The sequence below is a fragment of the Myxocyprinus asiaticus genome, chromosome 35 (genome assembly GCF_019703515.2).
Source record: "Myxocyprinus asiaticus isolate MX2 ecotype Aquarium Trade chromosome 35, UBuf_Myxa_2, whole genome shotgun sequence".
Taxonomy (NCBI): Eukaryota; Metazoa; Chordata; class Actinopteri; order Cypriniformes; family Catostomidae; genus Myxocyprinus; species Myxocyprinus asiaticus.
The window spans coordinates 7,867,667-7,887,244 of NC_059378.1; the positions used below are offsets into that span (position 1 = coordinate 7,867,667).

Below are 19,578 nucleotides of genomic sequence, written 5' to 3' on the forward strand. Positions count from 1 at the left end.
GCCAATGAACCGGTGAATTTGAACGGTCACGTGCTTATCAGAATGCGTAACTATCTAAACATGAGAAATTCACAATAGAGTGACTTCAAAAAAAGTTGCAAATGCTTCAGCATATTCATTAGATGCTATTAATTCAGGAGCTCAGGACAGTTTTCTCATGTTTAATGTTTTACAGATGTTCAAGTAGTTCATACGTTTTTCAAAATATGAGTGTTTGGTTAAAATTTGGTCTGTTACAGATAAATGTTTTGGTCTTTTTGCGCATTATTGTAAACTAAAAATGTTATTTTTGACAACTAAAATTATATTCTGTTTTAATCAGAGTAAAATTGACTAAAATGAATGACATGATGAAACTGACTAAATTTAAAGGACATTTTCATCAGACAAATATTATGAAATTAAACTGAAAATTGTCTGAAAAACATATTTAATCATGAAAACAGGCTTTAATCACAAGCCTGTTGATAAGATGAAACTACTTGAGCAATACTGAAATTTTTACATATATGTCGCACTACACAGACTTTAAGCTAGTAAATAACATAAATACAAGATATAATTTGAGCAACCTCATAGATTTATTACAGCACCAATATATTATTCCTCTAAATAAAATAGTTTTGAACAGATCCATTTTCTAGAAAGAAAAAAAAAAAAACCTTGAGAAAATTGCAATAATAAATGTCTCCAAATATTTTACATTGCACATCATTACTATTATGTCCAGTGGTTTAAAACTCAGATATTATAGTGTCCTGATCTTATTATATGATAACGTCATAATAGTTTGCACATGCCAGAAAAGTAAATGTCAAAATCGACCGACAAGTCGAAAAGGAAACCAAAGACAAAGAATAATAGTTATTCTGCGATAAAAGAATGTACTAATTCATCCTCTTTAAAGTGTACTGACATATTGCAGCTTGTCAAAATGTTGAGGTTTTTATTCAAATGGAGCAAGGTTTGGTCTGTTTGGTTTCAAATACAAAGCCACATAAGAGAAACCTCCAAAAGAATACATCACAAAGTACATATGAACAACTGATAAGGGTGCAATGTGAAAGTTTGCACGGCCTACCCATGCTTTAAGACATAATCAGAGGAACTGTTCAAGCCATTACAAATAGCTCGTCTCTTGATTTTGACAGGGAGACCAATTCAATAAACATTTCATTTCAAAGCATAACAAACATTTACTAATCTATGTAATTAAACAACTAAAAAATTATTTTATGATGAAATAAAACAATCAATGATAGCTCACAAGGTCAATGCCACCAACTGTGTTGTGTAAGACCGGAGAAAGAAAAATCCTTATTTTCTTTAGTGGTATTTTTTTCTACAATGTATAAAATCACAAGCGATCCAGTCCAGGTCTGTCAAACAGTCAAAACAAAAAACAAAAAAAGGCAGCGGTACATATCAAATTATGTACACACTGTGGATTAGGATAATTTGGTTAACTGAACTCCACTGTACTACTAAACTGAGTGTTTACAGAGTTTGTTAAGTGTAAATGCAGAGACTGCAGCCAGTTTAGAGGTCAGATCGCAGGTGGGTCCGTCTATCAGTGTGCATCTAAAACAAAATCAATGTAGATGCTCAGTAGATGGAAGGAATCTTGTGAATAAGCGTTTACAGAATAACAGGAAACCATTCTGCTCTTACCTCCTTTAGAGCTTTTGCTGGGGTTGGGGGTGGTGGAGTACTTCGGAGGGTAACGAATAAAGAGACGATCCTCCTCTTTCTTAATCCAGCGCAGCAGTTTGGTGATGGCATTGATGGCACAGGTTTTTGTGACAAGCGGGCTGAAGCAGGTGTACAACTCAAATTTGCTTGTGACCTGTGATGAGAAATTGAATTGTGTAATTTCAGTGCCACTTACCAGGGTTTCAACAGCATTTGATCAATACATTTCCATGACGTTTCCAGTCATTCATCATTTCTATTAAAAAAAAATAGAAATCGTTTTATAGAGATAACATTCATGAACAACTCTAGCCGATGAAATATTTTGCAGTTAAGTCTTATGGGAGACTTGGGCTAGATAAGTTGTCACAAGGGCTATATCTCAGTAACAATAAGATTTAGTATCAAATGTTAAAATGCGGTATCATTCCCTGAAATACATTTACATTTATGCATTTGGCTGACGCTTTTATCCAAAGCGACTTACAGTGCCCTTATTACAGGGACAATTCCACTGGAGCAACCTGGAGTTAAGTGCCTTGCTCAAGGACACAATGGTGGTGGCTGTGGGGATTGAACCAACAACCTTCCACTTACCAGTTCAGTGCTTTAGTCCACTACACCACCACCACATATATCATTAGGAAGACTTTTAAGACCATCTACATATGAGATTACATAGCTCCTGCCATTTGATTCATAACAAATGAGAAGCTCATCTAATTGTGTATTTTATTTCTCTGAGCTCAAAACAACATTAGGTCACTATAGGCCGTTTAATGAAGGCGTAGATGTAAAGAGGTGTAGCTCTTGTTTTGGTTGTTGTGATGGAAGGTGACGGGGAACGTGTACCCCCTCCAATGTTCATATGAAACTTACGCCACTAGTTTAATGGCAGGTTCCATTGTGACAACTTATCCCAACAGTGGGGCACGTTGTCACACTATATGGGGTAAGTTGTCACAATGGAACCAGCCATTAAACCAGTGGGGTAAATTTCATATGAACATTGGAGGGGAAACACGTTCCCCATCACCCCCCATCACAACCACCAAAACAAGATCTACACCTCCATACCCTGAGGAATATTTACTGGAGTAAAACGTGACAACTAGCCCTGGTCTCCCCGATTCGACTGTTGGAATTTCCACGACTTATTACAATTTTTATAATGTCCAGAACATTTCCAGGCCTGGAACTCACAATAAAATACCCTGAAATTTCCTTGAAATCCCTGTACAAGCGTTACTGAACAGAAATGAAAAAAGAATTACTGTTTTCACACATATTTCCCAAACACTGCCCCTGTCTTTAATTGGTCGGACAAAACAGATGGTCCCACTCTAAACTCACAGCACTGCTGTGATAGCGGATACTCAAACTATTAGAGCAAAGCTGAAACCATCAGAGCCACAGTGTTACACTTTTCAGCGTAATCAACCTACAAATAGCTTACTTATAGTTGTCTTTGCATATTTAAGCTGGGATATGAGATTTTAATTAAAAAGCTACAAACATGATCTTTAACTTGCTTCAGGCAACTTGTAATTATCCAGAGTGTGTTAGCACTAGGACACCACTAAATATTCAATCACATAGTGACTACCTGGTGCAAGGTCACAATACTCATTTGCATAATCTGCATTTGCAAATTTTAACTGCCACTGCAGCTCAGAGGTTTTGAAGGTAACTCGATCTCTCAAGGTCTATGCAGAGACCCGGTGAAACTGCCATGCTAGTGAGCTAGAAATAACAACATCAACATGTTTTGCTCTCAGAGGACTAAGAACAGATATGTGTGACAGCATTTACTGCTCACATACCCAAGCCAGCAGAGTCTCACGTTCAGCCACGTGGTAGATGAGCTTCAGGGGGCGTGAGGTACTGTGGATACGGCCGTGCAGGTCTCTATACAGGTCCAAGAGTCTCATTCTCTCCTCTTCACTGCTGTAAGGGGCTTCAATTTCAGGGCTGCACAGGCACAAATACAATAAACCCATGAGGCACGGAAGGAGTGAAAAAACAAAGGTGCATTTGTCTGTCATTCTCAATATTTTTAAGAAGTATATTAGTGGTGCTTTATTTTAGCGCACAATCTCATGACAAGCAGAGTGCTCTCAATAAAACCCTTTTCAATCTGCGTCTCATGATATAATAGGATAAATTAAGAAAACATGCTTTCAATTTCTTTCAGTTCTCCAGTAAAATTAATTTGAGAAATATGAGAGACCGTGTCTACAGCATACATTGTAAGCTCTCAGATACTTTTCAAAGGCAGTTTAAGTGTGTTCTTCATGGTGTCGAGAAGTCAATATTATGCACTTGACTCAAGTGCTTCGGCTAACAGAAAGGCTGCACAATTTTGCATGAATATAGAGTACGAAAAAAAAACACTTGCAAATTGAAACCCCAAGTAAAACATCAAAGCACGTACATATTTTGTGTGTATAATCACAAAGGTGTTCACAACAAGCAAAACACCCCAAAAATGTGATCTGGGCTGCCTTTATAGCAGTGTTTATCTAGACAACGAAATTACTGACGAAAAGGGTTTTTTGATTTTGTCCACAATAGCGAACACTTGACAAAAAAGATGCATCATGGCGATAATTAATCGGTCCTAATTAAAACATACAGTTGACGAAAATATTACTATTTTTATTTTTGTCAACTAAAATAAGAGTAAAATGAATTAATATGACATGACGAAATAGTTACAAAATTTAAGGCAATATTTATGGCTAAAATAAAATCTGTAAATCTCATAAAAAAATGTCCAGGTCACAATCTTTCGTCATAGTTTGTGTTCCCTCGCAATAAGTTTTGCGTTCCCCGCAAAATGTTTTGCATTCCCCGCCAATGCGTTTTACATGCCCTCACAATAGTTTTGCATGCCCTTGGAATGGTTTACGTTCCCTCGCAATTGTTTGTGTTCCCTCACAATAAATTGACCATGTTTTTACTACAGTAACAATATTTTAACCTTGATATTAGTAGTAAAATCATAGTAATAATACATGAAAATGAAAACTACAGTAGTAAAAATCTTTTTTTTTTTTAAGTTTTACTACAAATACCAAGGTAAAACCATAGTAACCAGAAGATTAACCATGGTTACTACTGTATATGGATATTTTACACTGTATTAAAGTCATGGTTTGCTCCAAAAAACCTGGTCACTTTTCATGGTTATTACAATATTACTATTACGCCAAAAAACTGTGGTTACTTCAGCCTACAATATTACAATAGTAAAACCATGTTTCCTCCAAAACTGGAACTGTCATGTTACACAAAGTAAAGCCATGTTTTTACTACAGCAACCATCATTTAATTATGGTATTTGTATAGTAAAACCAATACAAAATTATGATTTTTATTACCCTTGTTTTCATTTTCCTGTATTATCATTATGGTTTCACAACGAATATCATGTTAAAAATATGGTTACTGTAGTAAAACCATGGTACATTTATTGCAAGAGAATTCAAAACTTATTGTGAGGGCACGCAAAACTATTTTAGGAAAAAATCCCACCCTGTCATCTAAAGGGCTCTGTAGTAATGCAATGTGTGTGTGTGTGTGTTTTTCTTTTTAAATCAGCATAAGGTAGTACAACTAAATATTTCCACATTACTGTAACTAGAATTATTTTTTTTATTAACTGGGGTCATGAAATCCACAATGTCACAATGCAACAAATCTTAATGGTCTTAAAAATAGACTTCATTTTCTTTCAAGCTGATGTAACTTTTTTGGTTAAAATATTTTCTTCTATACCAGTTTAATATGCAGAGGCAACTATTAGTAAGCCATTCATATGTTCATTTTCTCAAAAACTGTAAACACTGTGTTTCTGTGGCGCTATGAAAATTCCTATGTTTGTTATGAGAGACCTGTCTCAAGAGAGACAATAACATTGACTCGGTGTAAGTTGGGGGTGGGGCTATCGGTTTGTTGATAAACGGCAGAAGTGGGGCGTATTCAGAAAGCTGCTTTGAAAACAATGTTTATTTTTGCAATTCCGTTTGATGGCGCTAGTGCCGCAGAAATAACATACTTGAATTTATCACTTTCTTTTGTTTTGGAGGTGAAGCGTTCTTGACTGGCTGCGAGATTAACCCTTATAAATTATCAAATGCTTTACCTGGTGAACTGTGTTAGTTGGCGATGGTTGTCTGGCACATCAAAGGGCTTGTACATGAAATGCCTGAGATCAGACACTCCCACCTGAGTAACACTGTACGAGTGAGCTTTCGCAATGGAGATCAGCGCATTATGCGCTTGCATGGCCTCCTCGATCTTCCTCTTACACTCAGCCACCGAATAAAATGCCTCTTTATCAGTGGAGAGAAGAACCAGACACACAGTACATTCTGGAGGGTCCAGATAGGAGATGTATGCATAAAAGTAACAGTCAGGGTTAAAACTGGGCAGACAGATGGGCGTCCAGATCTCCCCAGCCTGAAAGGCGGACGAGGCCCCGATGAGGTTAAGCAGAAGGTGTAGGTCAGCAGGATCCAGTCTGGCATCTTCAATAACCATCTTCTCTTGGACTATTGTGACCAGCTGGTTCTTGGCTATGAGGATGGAGAAGACCAGGTTGGGAGTGATGGCCTTTTGGAGGATCTGGCTGAGGGAGTCCCTGAGAGATGAGGCCAGGGGGAGACAGTGCACAGCAGAGAGTAAGAAGCTGGGGTCAGAGTCTACGAGGTTCAGAAGACCGTCGAGAATCTTCTCCGAGCCGGCCAGTAGGCGGCGCAGGTCATAGTTCTTCTTGTGCTCGAAGATGCGGCTGATGCTGGCCTGCGTGAGCATGCTGATGATCTGGTTGTAGACGTAGAGCAGCTCGTGACGGAGCTGCTGCTCTGATTGGCGGCTGCAGGAGACGGACACTAGCACCAGAGGACCTCTTTGCATGAACACAACCGTGTGCTCATCTACAAGAAAGCAAGTGAACAGAGGTGAAGAAACCAGCTGAACTATATTATTTGTTCAAACAAATTTATTCAAAGGATTTACAAATGACAGATTTGTCTTATCTGACACACTTCACTCCATTTAAGCAAATCTTCCCCCAAATTCTCATTAGCGCAATGCTTCCAGCCATTTTACAATTGAGTTGTTATTTTCAATGGTGATTACCTTTAGATTCTTATTAAGTAAAAAAAATATTATAATACAATTACTACTTTACAATTAAAAAAATTGCATTATAAGGATATAAATATTTTTTTCACATTACTGTAAAGAAACCAGAAGTGAAGAGAGAGTCTACGTTTTCCTTATTTAAAAAGTTTTACTTCTAAAGAAATTAATAGTAATTTTGAAACATATGTATAAAATCATGACTATTCATGTGAGATGAAGAGTTCAGTCATATCAGTAACCTTATAAAAGCTCTTTTATTCTACATGGCGCAGGGGCGCCTCATGGGGGCAGCCATGTTAGCATCACATGACCAGCCAAATACTACTTGCTTAATCTCAGTAACTGCCCTGTTGTTGGACATTTTCATTCATGGATCTTGGTTTACTGTGCATAGTGAATTTCTACAATGGCACTGGTAACTGAAAACTACTGTGTTTGAATGATGCAGCATCCAGACCACTTGGTGTCAGAGTAATCCAATGTAAGCCACTTCAACATACTTCAAAAAATTACTGAGCGCACCTTTAAGTAAGACTATTTAAACTTATTTCTTTAAACAAATTAGGTTAAAGGATTTACAAAAAAAAAAAAAAAGAAAAAAAAAACATTTTAAATGTCTTATCTAACACACTGCTTCTTTTGACATAAAATCAGTTCTTGGTAAAAACCACACAATATTATAAACTGAGTGAAATTAAATTAAACAATTTAAAGACCCCCATGAAATCGCTTGACGAGCGCAGTTTTCATTCCTGTATTGACATATTTTCTTTTGCAACAGGACATTTTTTGATACAGGGTTATTCCATGTCAAATCAACCAAATTTCAGAAAAGACCCTAGCAGAAATTTGAGATTTTGTTAGCTTAATACTTTTCCTGAAGAAAGAAAAACAAATGATGACGAAAGCAAAAATGTTAAATGCCACGGACCAATATTTACAGAGTAATCCATTATTTTGTAGAGGGGAGGCCAAAATGACATTTTTGCCTATGATTTTGGAGCAAAAATACACGTAAAAAAAAAAAAAAAAAAAAAAACTTTGAAAGGTCCAATGTCAATATTTCATTTTAACAAAGAGATAGGTAGGTCTATTACTAAAATCAATTGACTTCAGCACCACGTTACATTTAATGCCAATGGTGAGAGTCCATAAATGAGAAAAAACACTTTTTTGGGGGGTTGTTTTTCCAAAGTTGGGAGTTCCTGTAACTCCAGATGAGTTAAAGATGTCATAATATCCTTTCAGATTCTGGTTCACAACAAACTTTCTTTTATTTCATTTTAATTTTTAAGGCCCTGCATATTTAAATGCCAGAGATATGGGGCTCTCAGTGTGGCTCCATGCGAAAATTCACCCAAAAATAAAAATTCTCTCATCATTTACACTTTCGTGCTATCCCAGATGTGACTTACTTTCTTCTGTAGAACACAGATGAAGATTTTTAGAAGAATATCTCAGCTCTGTAGGTACAATGCAAGTGAATGGTGACCAGACCTATCAAGCTCCAAAAATCACATAAATGCAGCATATATGTAATCCATACGACACTTTTAGACATTTTCAGTGGTCAAAAACCAAATGTGGGTCACATGGCATGAAGCTAGTTTTTCTTGTTTTGGTCCATGGCATTTAATATTTTGTCTTTCATCATCATTTATGTATTTGTTTCACCAGTAAACAATTATTTAAAAATTATAGCCAGGGATCTCTGGTTAAGGTTATACTTAATGACACTACAGCCACTAACTTTTAATTTACGACACAGCCATAAACAATGATTTGCTAGAGAGCATCTTATTAGACAAAATGTGTATACACCCCTGAGTCCAAGTTTAGACATTAAAAGTTTTGTTCAGTTTACCTAGAAGAGACTCTAAATGCATATTATGTCTGTTTAGAAGCTCATTTTGCCAAATTTAGGAGTACACCAGCACATAGATGGCCTCCAAGCTAACAAACATGGACTAAAAGCTACATAAGGTTTTTAAGCCAGTCTTTTCATATGAACTATTTGAGCCTAATCATTCAACTAAATACACATCTGTATGTCAGAAGGAACTTACCCGAATAAACTGAGCGAATTATATTATCTCCACTCTGAACGAAGGAAACAAGAGCCATCATTACACCCATGGTGGAAGACAGGGCCTCCTCGCTGCCATATCGAGAGTAGATGGGCTTCCCAGCCTCACTCAGCACGAACACATGCTTCCTGTGCTGTCTCCAACTATCCGCTGTCACATCCTCGTTCCTGTGCGAGGGAGGTCCCAGAGGTGTACCGGTCTCTGGCAGAGACGATGAGGCCCCTTTCATCCCCATTCCCTGCTCCTCCACCTTAGCCCGGGCTAACACAGTTACAACAAACTCGCCCGCGTCATCATGCCCATTGTCCACTAAGGCAGAGTCCTCTGATGCTTTGCCAGAATCAGTCTCTGAACCACCAGCACCCAAAGACCTGTCATAATCAACAATGTGTAGCTTCTGAAAATCTGTTAAATGTTCTCGTGGTTGAGTGCTCTCCTCTGATGTAGGATCTGCTGACTCTGGCTCCAAGAGCCCCTCTGGGTCTGAAGGCATCCTGTGAGCTTCATTCACACAATGGTTACCCTCTGTGATAAAGTCTGTGTGGTTATCTGATGGGAGATCACTGTCCGAATATTCAACATCTGTAAAGCAAGTGGAAACAAAGCAAGTGAAAGACTAAGCTGTCGCATAAATCCAGGGTAACACCAGTTTGTTCAGTATATTCCTCAGAATATTAAGCTGCCGGATTCAACTAGTAAGCAAAGTGCTTTAAAGGAATAGTTCCCCAAAAATGAAAATTAATTCATCATTTACTCACCCTCATGCTATCCCAGAGTTGTATGACTTTCTTTCTTGTGCTGAACACAAAGATTTCTAGAAGAATATTTTATCTCTGTAGAGCCATTAATATGTGAATGCTGGCCAGGATTTTTAAGGTCCAAAAACCACATAAAGGCAGCATAAAAGTAATCTCTACAACTCCAGTGGTTAACTGCATCTTTTCAGAAGTGATATGATAGGTGTAGTTGAGAAACAGATCAATATTTAAGTCCTTTTTTTATCACCTATCATATCACTTCTGAAGACATGGATTTAACCACTGGAGTATTTTATGCTGACTTTATGTGCTTTTTAGAGCTTCAAAGTTTTGGCTACCATTCACTTATGAATGTATGGACCTACAGAGCTGACATATTCTTCTAAAAATCTTTGTTTCTGACTTGCAGAAGAAAGTAAGTCATACACATCTGGGATGGCATGAGAGTGAGTAAATGATGAGATATTTTCATTTTTGGGTGAACTATCCCTTTAAGCACTGACAGCATCAGTTGCACCTTTTTCCATTTCAATGAAAGTGAATGGTGACTGAGGCGTTTTGGATGAACTAACCATTTAAAACCACACCACTCAAAATAATTACCCGTCTGATCAAGATATTGTGGAAGGATCGATGGCTCACTTATCTTCACCTCCTCCATGTTCCGAGTCTCTTGACTGTTCTGATCCATGTCAACATACAAACAACTGAACTTATGAAAGGAAAGTGACATGTATTACTTTCATTTCATCTTATACAGCCCAATCAATTGCAAATATATCAGTAAAGCAACTGAATGATGGTTCGTACCAAGTCTGAAACAGTGGAGTATAAACCCGTTAAATCTGATTACTGCTGTGTTATCCCATATCTGCAGTCCGTGGAGTTTGAACACTGTCACGCACGGCCTCAACAGTAAACAGTTTCATAAATATGACAAACTATATTTCAAAATGAGTCAAATAACAAGAACTGGTTTAAATTATAGAGCTCGAGATTACAAAACAGTAACTTGAGCTCGTCTACATTATTTATGGAAAAACCTCATTATCTCGTCCGATAACCGACTCCTCTCGTGAACTGATTCACTCTTCGTCATTATCACATTCATGTCCGATATAATAAATTAACGATTATTAAAAACAAAAAACATCTTTCGTTTTCGCTTCACGAAACTGACTCAGCCGCCGGTGCTTCAGGAAGCTTGACGTTAAAACACTGCAAAATAAATAACCACGGCAACAACTTCCGGTTAACACATTTCAAAATAAAAGACTGCAATTTAAATATGGGATTTGATTATATTTTTGAAGTATTCTTTATATATATATTTCTATTTATTGTTTTTGTTACATACAATACAATAGTGCCCAAAAGTCTGAGACCACTGGGGAAAATGCTTATATTTTTTTATATATATATATATATATAATTTTTTTTTTTTCACAACAAATGATATTTTCAGCATAATTTAAGAGAAAATTAATACTAAAACATTAACATTCATTACAGATTTTTTTTTTTTTTTTTTTTGTATTTGGTCTGTTCTCCTTTTGCTTTAATGACACCATGCCACAAGCTGGTATGACGTTTGTGTAAAACCTGATGATCCTTGTTATCCAGCATGATTTAAAAACGTTCCAAAGAGCATCTTGTGTTTCAATAAAAGCAAGGAAATCTGACCTTTTGAACATAGTAGTAGTTAATGTCACAAACTTACTTATTTCATTAGTGATGGTACACAATCTTAAATATTTCTTATACATTTTAAATTATGTTTCTTTGTTTTAAATTTCCAACAACTTTCTTTTTATTTCCATGTTTAAATTAGATTTTCAATCCCAGATTTTTAATGTGCTCCCAGACTTTTGGGCCTCACTGCATATTCATATAAAGAGTTAGCTGGAAACAATATGAACACTCTCGCATGATTTTGAGAGATTCTACATTTTAATAATTTGATTTTCTTAGCCCACCTTGCAAAAATTGTGTGAATTGTATTCAATGGTATATACACTTTATAACTTTTCTTTGAACCGTTTGTGAAGACATGCTACAGTATGTTATGATGTGCCAACAGATAGTTAGATGTTCAATACTAATCCTCTAAATTCACTAAACACTTTTGACAGTGCACAAACATCAAATTATATATTTCAGTTTTCTGGTATATAATCAGCAAACAAAATGTTTATTGGACATCATTAAATAACCAAAAACCTGCAGCTTGCTGCATTAGTATTGAAAAATACTCACAAAAAAAAAAAAAAAAAAAGAAAATCAAAACATTCATTCAAAACATGTTATCTGCTTATGCAAATTAGTATAATTTATTCTACTACAAAAAAGAAAACTGATAATAATAAACAGTCAAGATTATATTTATAATATTCAGTTTACAATGATTTCTTAAACATGCACCTAACTAAGTCCATGGAGCTTAATGAAAAAGGAAAATGGGTTAGCAAAAAAAAAAAAAAAAAAAACTGGGACAGATCAGAAAACAGTGTTTAAAAAGAGGGGAGAGGAAAAAATGTTGCATGGTTTTGAAATAATGAACTGCAGCTGTGAACAGCGTGTTGCTCCATGGTTTGTGCTGCAAGCTATGTTGTCCAATACATCAACTGCAGTCTGAAGAAGATTCTCTGTGCATTGCATTTTTCTTCAAACTATCGAGGTATTCTTGTTGTGAAGCAGCTAGTACTGAGGCCAGAACGTCGTCATTTTCCCAATCTGTTAAACCTTAAAATAAAGCAACCACATCTTAACTAAGGAGTCTTGTTTGTTTGTTTTTGGCATTTTTTGTGTTGATTTCCAGCACAAATTTGCATAATTCTGTGCAATAGATTTGACATATTTTAAGATGAAAGCTCAATCAACAGCATTTGTGGCATGATGTTGATTACCACAAAAAATAACTGATTCGTCCGTCCTTTTCTTTAAAAACAAAAAGCAAAAATTAAAGTTACAGTGAGTCACTTACAATGGAAGTGAATGCCACGGAGACAGCGCGTGTGGAGGCTTCACGCCATCCACCGCGGCAACCGCGCTCAACTCACCACGCGCCCCACCGAGAACGAACCACATTATAGTGACCACACAGAGTTTAGCCCATGTGACTCTACCCTCCCTAGCAACCGGGCCAATTTGGTTGCTTAGGAGACCTGGCTGGAGTCACTCAGCACGCCCTGGGATTCGAACTAGCAAGCTAGCGAACTCCAGGGGTGGTAGCCAGCGTATTTTACCACTGAGCTACCCAGGCCCCCACAACACGCTTTTGAAACCACCCATTCACTTCCTCACTGTAACCCAGACTTTTGCTTTTTTTTTTTAAAGAAAAGGAGGGTCAAGCCAAAATTTATTTTAGTGGTAATCAATATTATGCCACAAATGCTGTCGATTGAGCTTAACTTGTATTGAACCCAGAATATTCCTTTAAATGGAGCAGTGACAACTACATTCTTATCAGTTTTTAAAGTATCATCAAATTAGCCAAAATATTTCATGACCAGAATTATTTAATGTTTGTAATGGGCCTTCTGTGAGCCCTAATTCTGTAAATAATGAACATTTATAGAATTAGGCTTTAAAATAAGCTACTGAAACATATGATGCCTTACCGAAGGCCGTAGGTGACATATCCTGCATTATAGTTCTGTACCCCCGGGTTGGGTAGAGAGACACCAGGGACGAGTTGGCAGAAGACTGATGACTTGGCCCTTGAGAGGAAAGCAAGGAAGAAAATTTTACCTATGAGGTATTGAGGGAGAGCTGTGCATTAGCAAACACACAAATACAAACATACAGACCTGGGGCACATGGTGAGGGGGGTTTGGGAAGAACCAGCGAGGCTCCTGCTGGGGAGGGGGGTTTGACAGGGGGTTCAGGGTGAGCTGGGCCGGGATGCTCTGGAGAGGGGGCAGAGCTACGCTGACGTGGCGAACGGCATCCCCAGTCCTCAAAGCCACTGGATGTGGTGGCTGTGGCGGAGCTGCAGGTGGCGCTAGCCTTACGAGGCTGAAGAGCGAGACGTGTTAAAATAACAAACATGCAGTGCAAATGTGCTCAGATTGGAATAATAAACACAGATATGAAGTGGGTTGGTTTATACCTGTCTCGCTTGCTTCTCTTGGTCCTGCAGCCACTGCAAGTAAGACTCACGAGCCACTTGCTCCTCGATGGCCTCATTGGTGGCCTCCCAATCTGTTGCTCTCTTCTTGTCCTCCAGCATCTGCTGCTCAATCCATGACTCCTCAGAGGTCTTAATGGCGTTTTTCATAAGAGACTGGTCAGCGTACTATAGAGAGACAGAACGGCCATTACAGGAGGCTAATATATGCAGTTCTCAGACCACTACACCACCCTTATAACATAACATGTATGTTCATATGACTTATTTAGAACACCTACCCCTGGTTTGAAGGAGGGGAGGCCCAACCCAACCCCAATACTGGCTTTGTGGGGATTCACCACAGAGTTATAATGGACGTTTTTGTGGTAACTGACACGAATCGGCTCATCGTTGTTCTCGTGGATGCCATGGAACGTGTTAATTGGCTCTGTAAAACAAAACAAGAGTTACCATATACAGCGAAAATGCCTTTTTTAATGCATAAGATGTAAAGAGTTGAACAGACATCTATGAATCTTACTAACCGACACCATACTGATAAACCTCCACTGGCCGGTTGTACATTTCTGCCATGGCCTGCATCTCAATGTGGTTGCCATGGCAGTTGTTCTTCCTCTTCCTGTTAATATATGTGGTGAAGTCCTCTGTGACATAACTGGAGAAGTAATCTGCATTTTTCGTCTGCAATTGAAGTGTAGAGGGTTAACAATGAATCATAAACCAAAAACTAAATTAAAGCATTTTAAAGTTAATTTATTAATTGAAAGTCATTTGCTGTTAATAGAATATTCCGGGTTCAATACAAGTTAAGATCAATCGACAGCATTTGTGGCATAATGTTGATTTCCAAAAAAATAAAAAATACAATTTTGACTCGTCTCGCTTTTTCTAGAATTTTTTTTTTTTTTTTTTATGGTTTAAAAGGCAGAACTGTGAAGGTTATTATTTTATAAAAGCACTTTAATTTTTCTGTTAAAACTCCTATATTATTTGAGCTGTATGAAGTTGTATGAAGTATAAATCATCAATTTTACAGTCATTTTAGGGTTTAAGGCGTAACGTCATAATGGCAAAGTTATAAATTGGATTTTACTTTAAACAGAAAAGGTAAGTTAGTGATTTTATCACATTAAAATCATGTTACACGCATTTTGTTTATGTCTTGTGGCTATACCTTTGAAACAGTGAGTATTTAAACGTTTACAGATTGGCTCCTATTCACTTCCATTGTAAGTGACTTTTTAAAGTAAAAGAGGAGCAGGTCAAAATTACATTTTTGTGGTAACCAACATTATGCCACAAATTCTGTCGATTGAGCCGGAATATTCTGTTAAATATTTGAATGGACTCACCAAATAATCCATACAGTGTTTCCGTACCACATCGTGCATATCTTGGTCCCCATATACTTGATCAGCTTAAAAAAAAAAAAATCCATATTACAGGCACAATCTATAACAGTGTCAAGTGGCAGTCTGATAGTGATATAATACCCACTTACAAAAACAAGGTTTCTGTGCACTGTAAAACTGTATGGTTACATCCATGCTTTAAAATTACTATTTTAGTAGAGTACAACACATAAGTGCTGCTATGTCCTAAAAATTTGAAAAATGAGAACTAACTCAGTTTCAAATCAAGTAACTTTTGGACAAACACAGGAAAAACAGTAATATTACCGACTGCTCTGAAAAGACATGCTCCGTCTTCCTTCATTTTTTTTATTTCAAAGCCATTCTTTTCCCTCAAGGCTTTCTCGAACCATTCTTCTTGCTGTAGGCAAAAAACAACCAACCAAACAGAAGTATTTTAGAACAATGAGGAAATAAAGTGTTTGTTTGTTTGTTTTTGCAGTATTTATTCCAACCACCAAAAAGCATACAAGACAAAAAAATTTTGGACACTCAAAAATGCACGAATTTCATATTGCCTAATGAGATGGTTAGTCTTGGGTTGCCTCTTTACTCTAACTTGCAGTGTCATTCAAAGTTTTTCTCAGTCTAGAAAAGTTTATCATTAGAAAATATTTCTTTCAAGACTGAACGTAGTGAAACACTCTTGAGATTGACTGGTAGATCACGTGTATATCAGTGTGCTGTGCAGTTAGAATGAGGGTAGGAGCAAACCAATTCGATTTAAAGGGGTCATGACATGCCTTTTTAAAATTATTTTGATATGTTCCTTGATGTTCACTTACAGTGCATTCAGAAAGTATTCAGACCCCTTCACATTTTATTATGTTGTAGCCTTATGCTAAAATGCTTTAAATTATATTTTTTTCCACATCAATCTACACTCCATACCCCATAATGACAAAGCAAAAACTTGATTATAACTTTGCAAATTTATTAAAAAGGTAAAACTGAAATATCACATTGACATAAGTATTCAGACCTTTGCTATGACACTTGTGTCAAGGCACAGATCTGGGGAAGGCTACAAAAATATTTCAGCTGCATTGAAGGTTCCCAAGAGCACAGTGGCCTCCATAAATCTTAAATGGAAGAAGTTTGGAACAATCAGGACTCTTCCTAGAGCTGGCTGCCCAGCCAAACTGAGCAATCGGGGGAGAAGAGCCTTGGTAAGAGAGGTGACCAAGAACCCGATGTTCACTCTAGTTGAGCTCCAGAGATCATGTGTGGAGATGGGAGAAACTTGCAGAAAGACAACCATCACTGCAACACTCCACCGATCTGGGCTTTATGGCAGAGTGGCCAGACAGAAGCCTCTCCTCAGTGTAAGACACATAAAAAAGCACCTAAAGGACTCTCAGACTGTGAGAAACAAGATTCTCTGTTCTGATGAAACAAACATTGAATTTTTGGCCTCAATTCCAATCATCATGTCTGAAGGAAACCAAGCACCACTCATCAAATGCGCAATACCATCCCAACAGTGAAGCATGGTGGAGGCAGCATCATGCTGTGGGGGTGTTTTTCAGTGGCAGGGACTGGGGGACTGGTCAGGGTTGAAGGAAAGCTGAATGCAGCAAAATACAGAGATATCCTTAATGAAAACCTGGTTCAGAGCGCTCAGCACCTCAGACTGGGCCAAAGGTTCACCTTCTAACAGGACAATGACCCTAAGCACACAGCCAAGACAACATAAGAGTGGCTTAGGGATAACTCTGTGAATGTCCTTGAGTGGCCCAGCCAGAGCCCGGATTTGAACCCAATCAAATATATCTGGAGAGACCTGAAAATGGCTGTCCACCGACGGTCCCCATCCAACCTGACAGAGCTTGAGAGGATCTGCAGGGAAGAATGGCAGAAAATCCCCAAATCCAGGTGTGCAAAGCTTGTCACACCATACCCAAAAAGACTTGAGGCTGTAATCGCTGCCAAAAGTGCTTCAACTAAGTACTGAGATAAGGGTCTGAATACTTATGTCAATGTGATGTTTATTCTTTTTAATAAATTTGCAAAGTTATGAAAAATCTGGTTTTTGCTCTGTCATTATGGCGTATTGAGTGTAGACTGATGTGAAAAAAAATTATATATAGCATTTTAGCTTAAGGCTGCAACATAACAAAATGTGAAAAACATGAATGGGTCTGAATACTTTCTGAGTGCACTGTATGATATTAGTAAAAATTTTCCACAAAACACAGTCATATATTTGTAAAACATGATCATTTTCCACACTCGTTCTGACCCTGTGTCAGAAACGCTCGGTTTTGGTGCTGCTTCTCCTTTAAGACTTGACAGTAAACGCCCACTGTTATGATTGACACTGACCTGCTCTCTCTCCTCTCCATCTCTGGGCGGGGCTACAGAAGTGATTAAAGGCATGTAGGCGTTGATGTGTTGTTGTGGAGGCAGTCATATGCAAACCTATACCACAGTGTGACATCACAATGTGGAGGAAGTAGAGAACGAGTCGTTTCGGCAGCTTGATTTCAGCAAATGCTCTTTTTGCAGTGAGGAGAAAGTTTTGAGTTCTGAAACTTACAGTATGTTTTTATCGTACAATGACCTCTTCTATGTCAAAGGATCAAGGAAAAATGTATTCAAGTCATGACCACTTTAAATATAATATAGACAATATAATATAGATCTAGATCTTTCTATTAGGTTTAAGAACTACAGCTATGCATTTAATGGGTTTTTGGATTATTCTCAATGACCGATCTTGCATCCAGTCCTCAAGTTGCCAACTAATATAGTGATACTTCAAACCCTGATAAGAATGACTTTTTTTTTTTTTTTTTTTTTTTTTTTAAATATATATATATATATATAATGCCTTTCTATTATAGGTTGGCTGTGTTGTTGTCTTTTTGTTTTTAAGTACAGTGTCATGTAAAATAAATAGTGATACTTCTGCTGTCCAATACCTGCTCAATTGTGGCTGGATCCACAAGCTGAAGTCCGGCCGAATTCTCATACTCATCCTCACTGTTGTTGCCTCCTGCTCCCTCCTCGGGTTCCGAGACAGGACTACCACCCCCTCCTCCTCCTCCTCCTCCTCCCACTCTTCCTCCTCCACCTGTCAAACCGCTGGAGCAAACCGCCTGCCGTCTCCGCTTGCTGAGTCCATGTCCCGAGCAGCAGCTTCCAACAACACCTGCACCGCACGGTAACTCTACACGACCTCCGACGGAGTTCGCGCTGCTTTCACACTGACCGACCGGAGCTCCAGTGGGACCAGGCTGCGGGGAGGCTGGCTGCGGGCGAGCGCTCGTCTCGATCCGCCGCTCCTCTCTAGACGTGTGCGGCGTGGCCTGGTATGACCACGGCGGCGGAGAGGCCCTGGGTCTCGACACCGATCGTCCTCCGAGCGGATGAGAGTGAGAGTGCGAGTGCGACTCAGAGCCGCCACGTCTGTCCGGTTCGTCCGTGTGATCGCCGCCACCGACTGTCGAGGCCGGTTTCTTTTTCGGGAGGATTGTCATAGTTGGCCAGCTTGCGGTGATTTATGTTGTTATGACTCGCCCAGACAGAATAAACGGCTTTTCACTTGTATATAAGCAGTCTGACTCGACACATGTATAATTACACCCGTCCTGACATCGGTGTATAAATACGATCGTTACAAAACGACTTTACTCCTTTGAGTTCGAGGTTTTCCTTTCGTAACAGCGAGCGAAAGTTGGACACAAACATCAACAAACCACAATGCGATTTTTTACGTCACTTCCGACGCTTTCTCTTCGTCATGTTAAGATACGGGCTAATATTGTTCCGCACTGCTCCCTACTGCTTTAACGGCAAAGTGGCGTACTACATTTTTAAAACAGAACAGCCTAAGCTGGTTGACTAGTTTAAGCTGGTCACGCAGTTCTGTTGGCTGATCTTAAGAGGATTTTGGGTACTTTTAAGCTGGTCAGCCCAAAACCACCAGAACTCCTGCAAAGACTATTTAGCACGAGACGGAGCACTTGTATTAAAATGAATGGGAGAAATTGGAACGCCCAAAATGGCGGATGTAGAAAAGGAGTCCCGCCTTTTAGGTAAAAGAGCCAATCACCTTTTACAGACATTGCCTGTCAGTCAGCTCGAGAACGTAGATTTGCTGGACCAGCCTGAAAAATATATATATTTTTTTTATTAGCGTGATCTGAGCTAAAGAAGCACAATTTATGATACTATTGTTGTCTGATTTAACTGCTGATTTGAAATATGTTCTTCGATCCTAATATTGGCCAGACATTTTGGAGATTTTGGTATTTCCCCATTCAAGTAGATAGGGCATATGTACTTTTATGCCGCTTGTACAGAGGCTATTTAAAGCGTTCCAATGATGGCGGCTGAATGGA

At 38.3% G+C, this 19,578-nt stretch overlaps 2 protein-coding genes across 3 annotated transcripts; both read right to left on the reverse strand.

Annotated features, from left to right (window-relative positions):
• Nucleotides 1-562: 562 nt before the first annotated feature.
• Nucleotides 563-10,916, reverse strand: LOC127426193 (vacuolar fusion protein MON1 homolog B-like). 2 transcript variants are annotated; one of them, XM_051672838.1, is made up of 7 exons: nt 10,499-10,916; nt 10,292-10,395; nt 8,910-9,512; nt 5,840-6,632; nt 3,516-3,663; nt 1,672-1,846; nt 563-1,581 (listed from the first exon to the last, which is right to left on the reverse strand). In XM_051672838.1, the coding sequence occupies exons 2-7, from the start codon at nt 10,377-10,379 to the stop codon at nt 1,571-1,573; spliced, it is 1,818 nt and encodes a 605-aa protein (XP_051528798.1). In that variant the 5' UTR covers nt 10,380-10,395; nt 10,499-10,916; the 3' UTR covers nt 563-1,570. The 2 variants fall into 2 exon arrangements, with proteins under 2 accessions (XP_051528798.1, XP_051528797.1); XM_051672837.1 differs by having other exon boundaries at nt 10,292-10,400.
• Nucleotides 10,917-11,182: 266 nt separating this feature from the next.
• LOC127426201 (OTU domain-containing protein 5-A-like) lies at nt 11,183-19,136 on the reverse strand. The gene is made up of 9 exons (XM_051672851.1): nt 18,157-19,136; nt 15,500-15,593; nt 15,173-15,237; nt 14,345-14,501; nt 14,099-14,247; nt 13,800-13,985; nt 13,498-13,705; nt 13,309-13,407; nt 11,183-12,430 (listed from the first exon to the last, which is right to left on the reverse strand). The coding sequence occupies exons 1-9, from the start codon at nt 18,712-18,714 to the stop codon at nt 12,309-12,311; spliced, it is 1,638 nt and encodes a 545-aa protein (XP_051528811.1). The 5' UTR covers nt 18,715-19,136; the 3' UTR covers nt 11,183-12,308.
• Nucleotides 19,137-19,578: the final 442 nt, after the last annotated feature.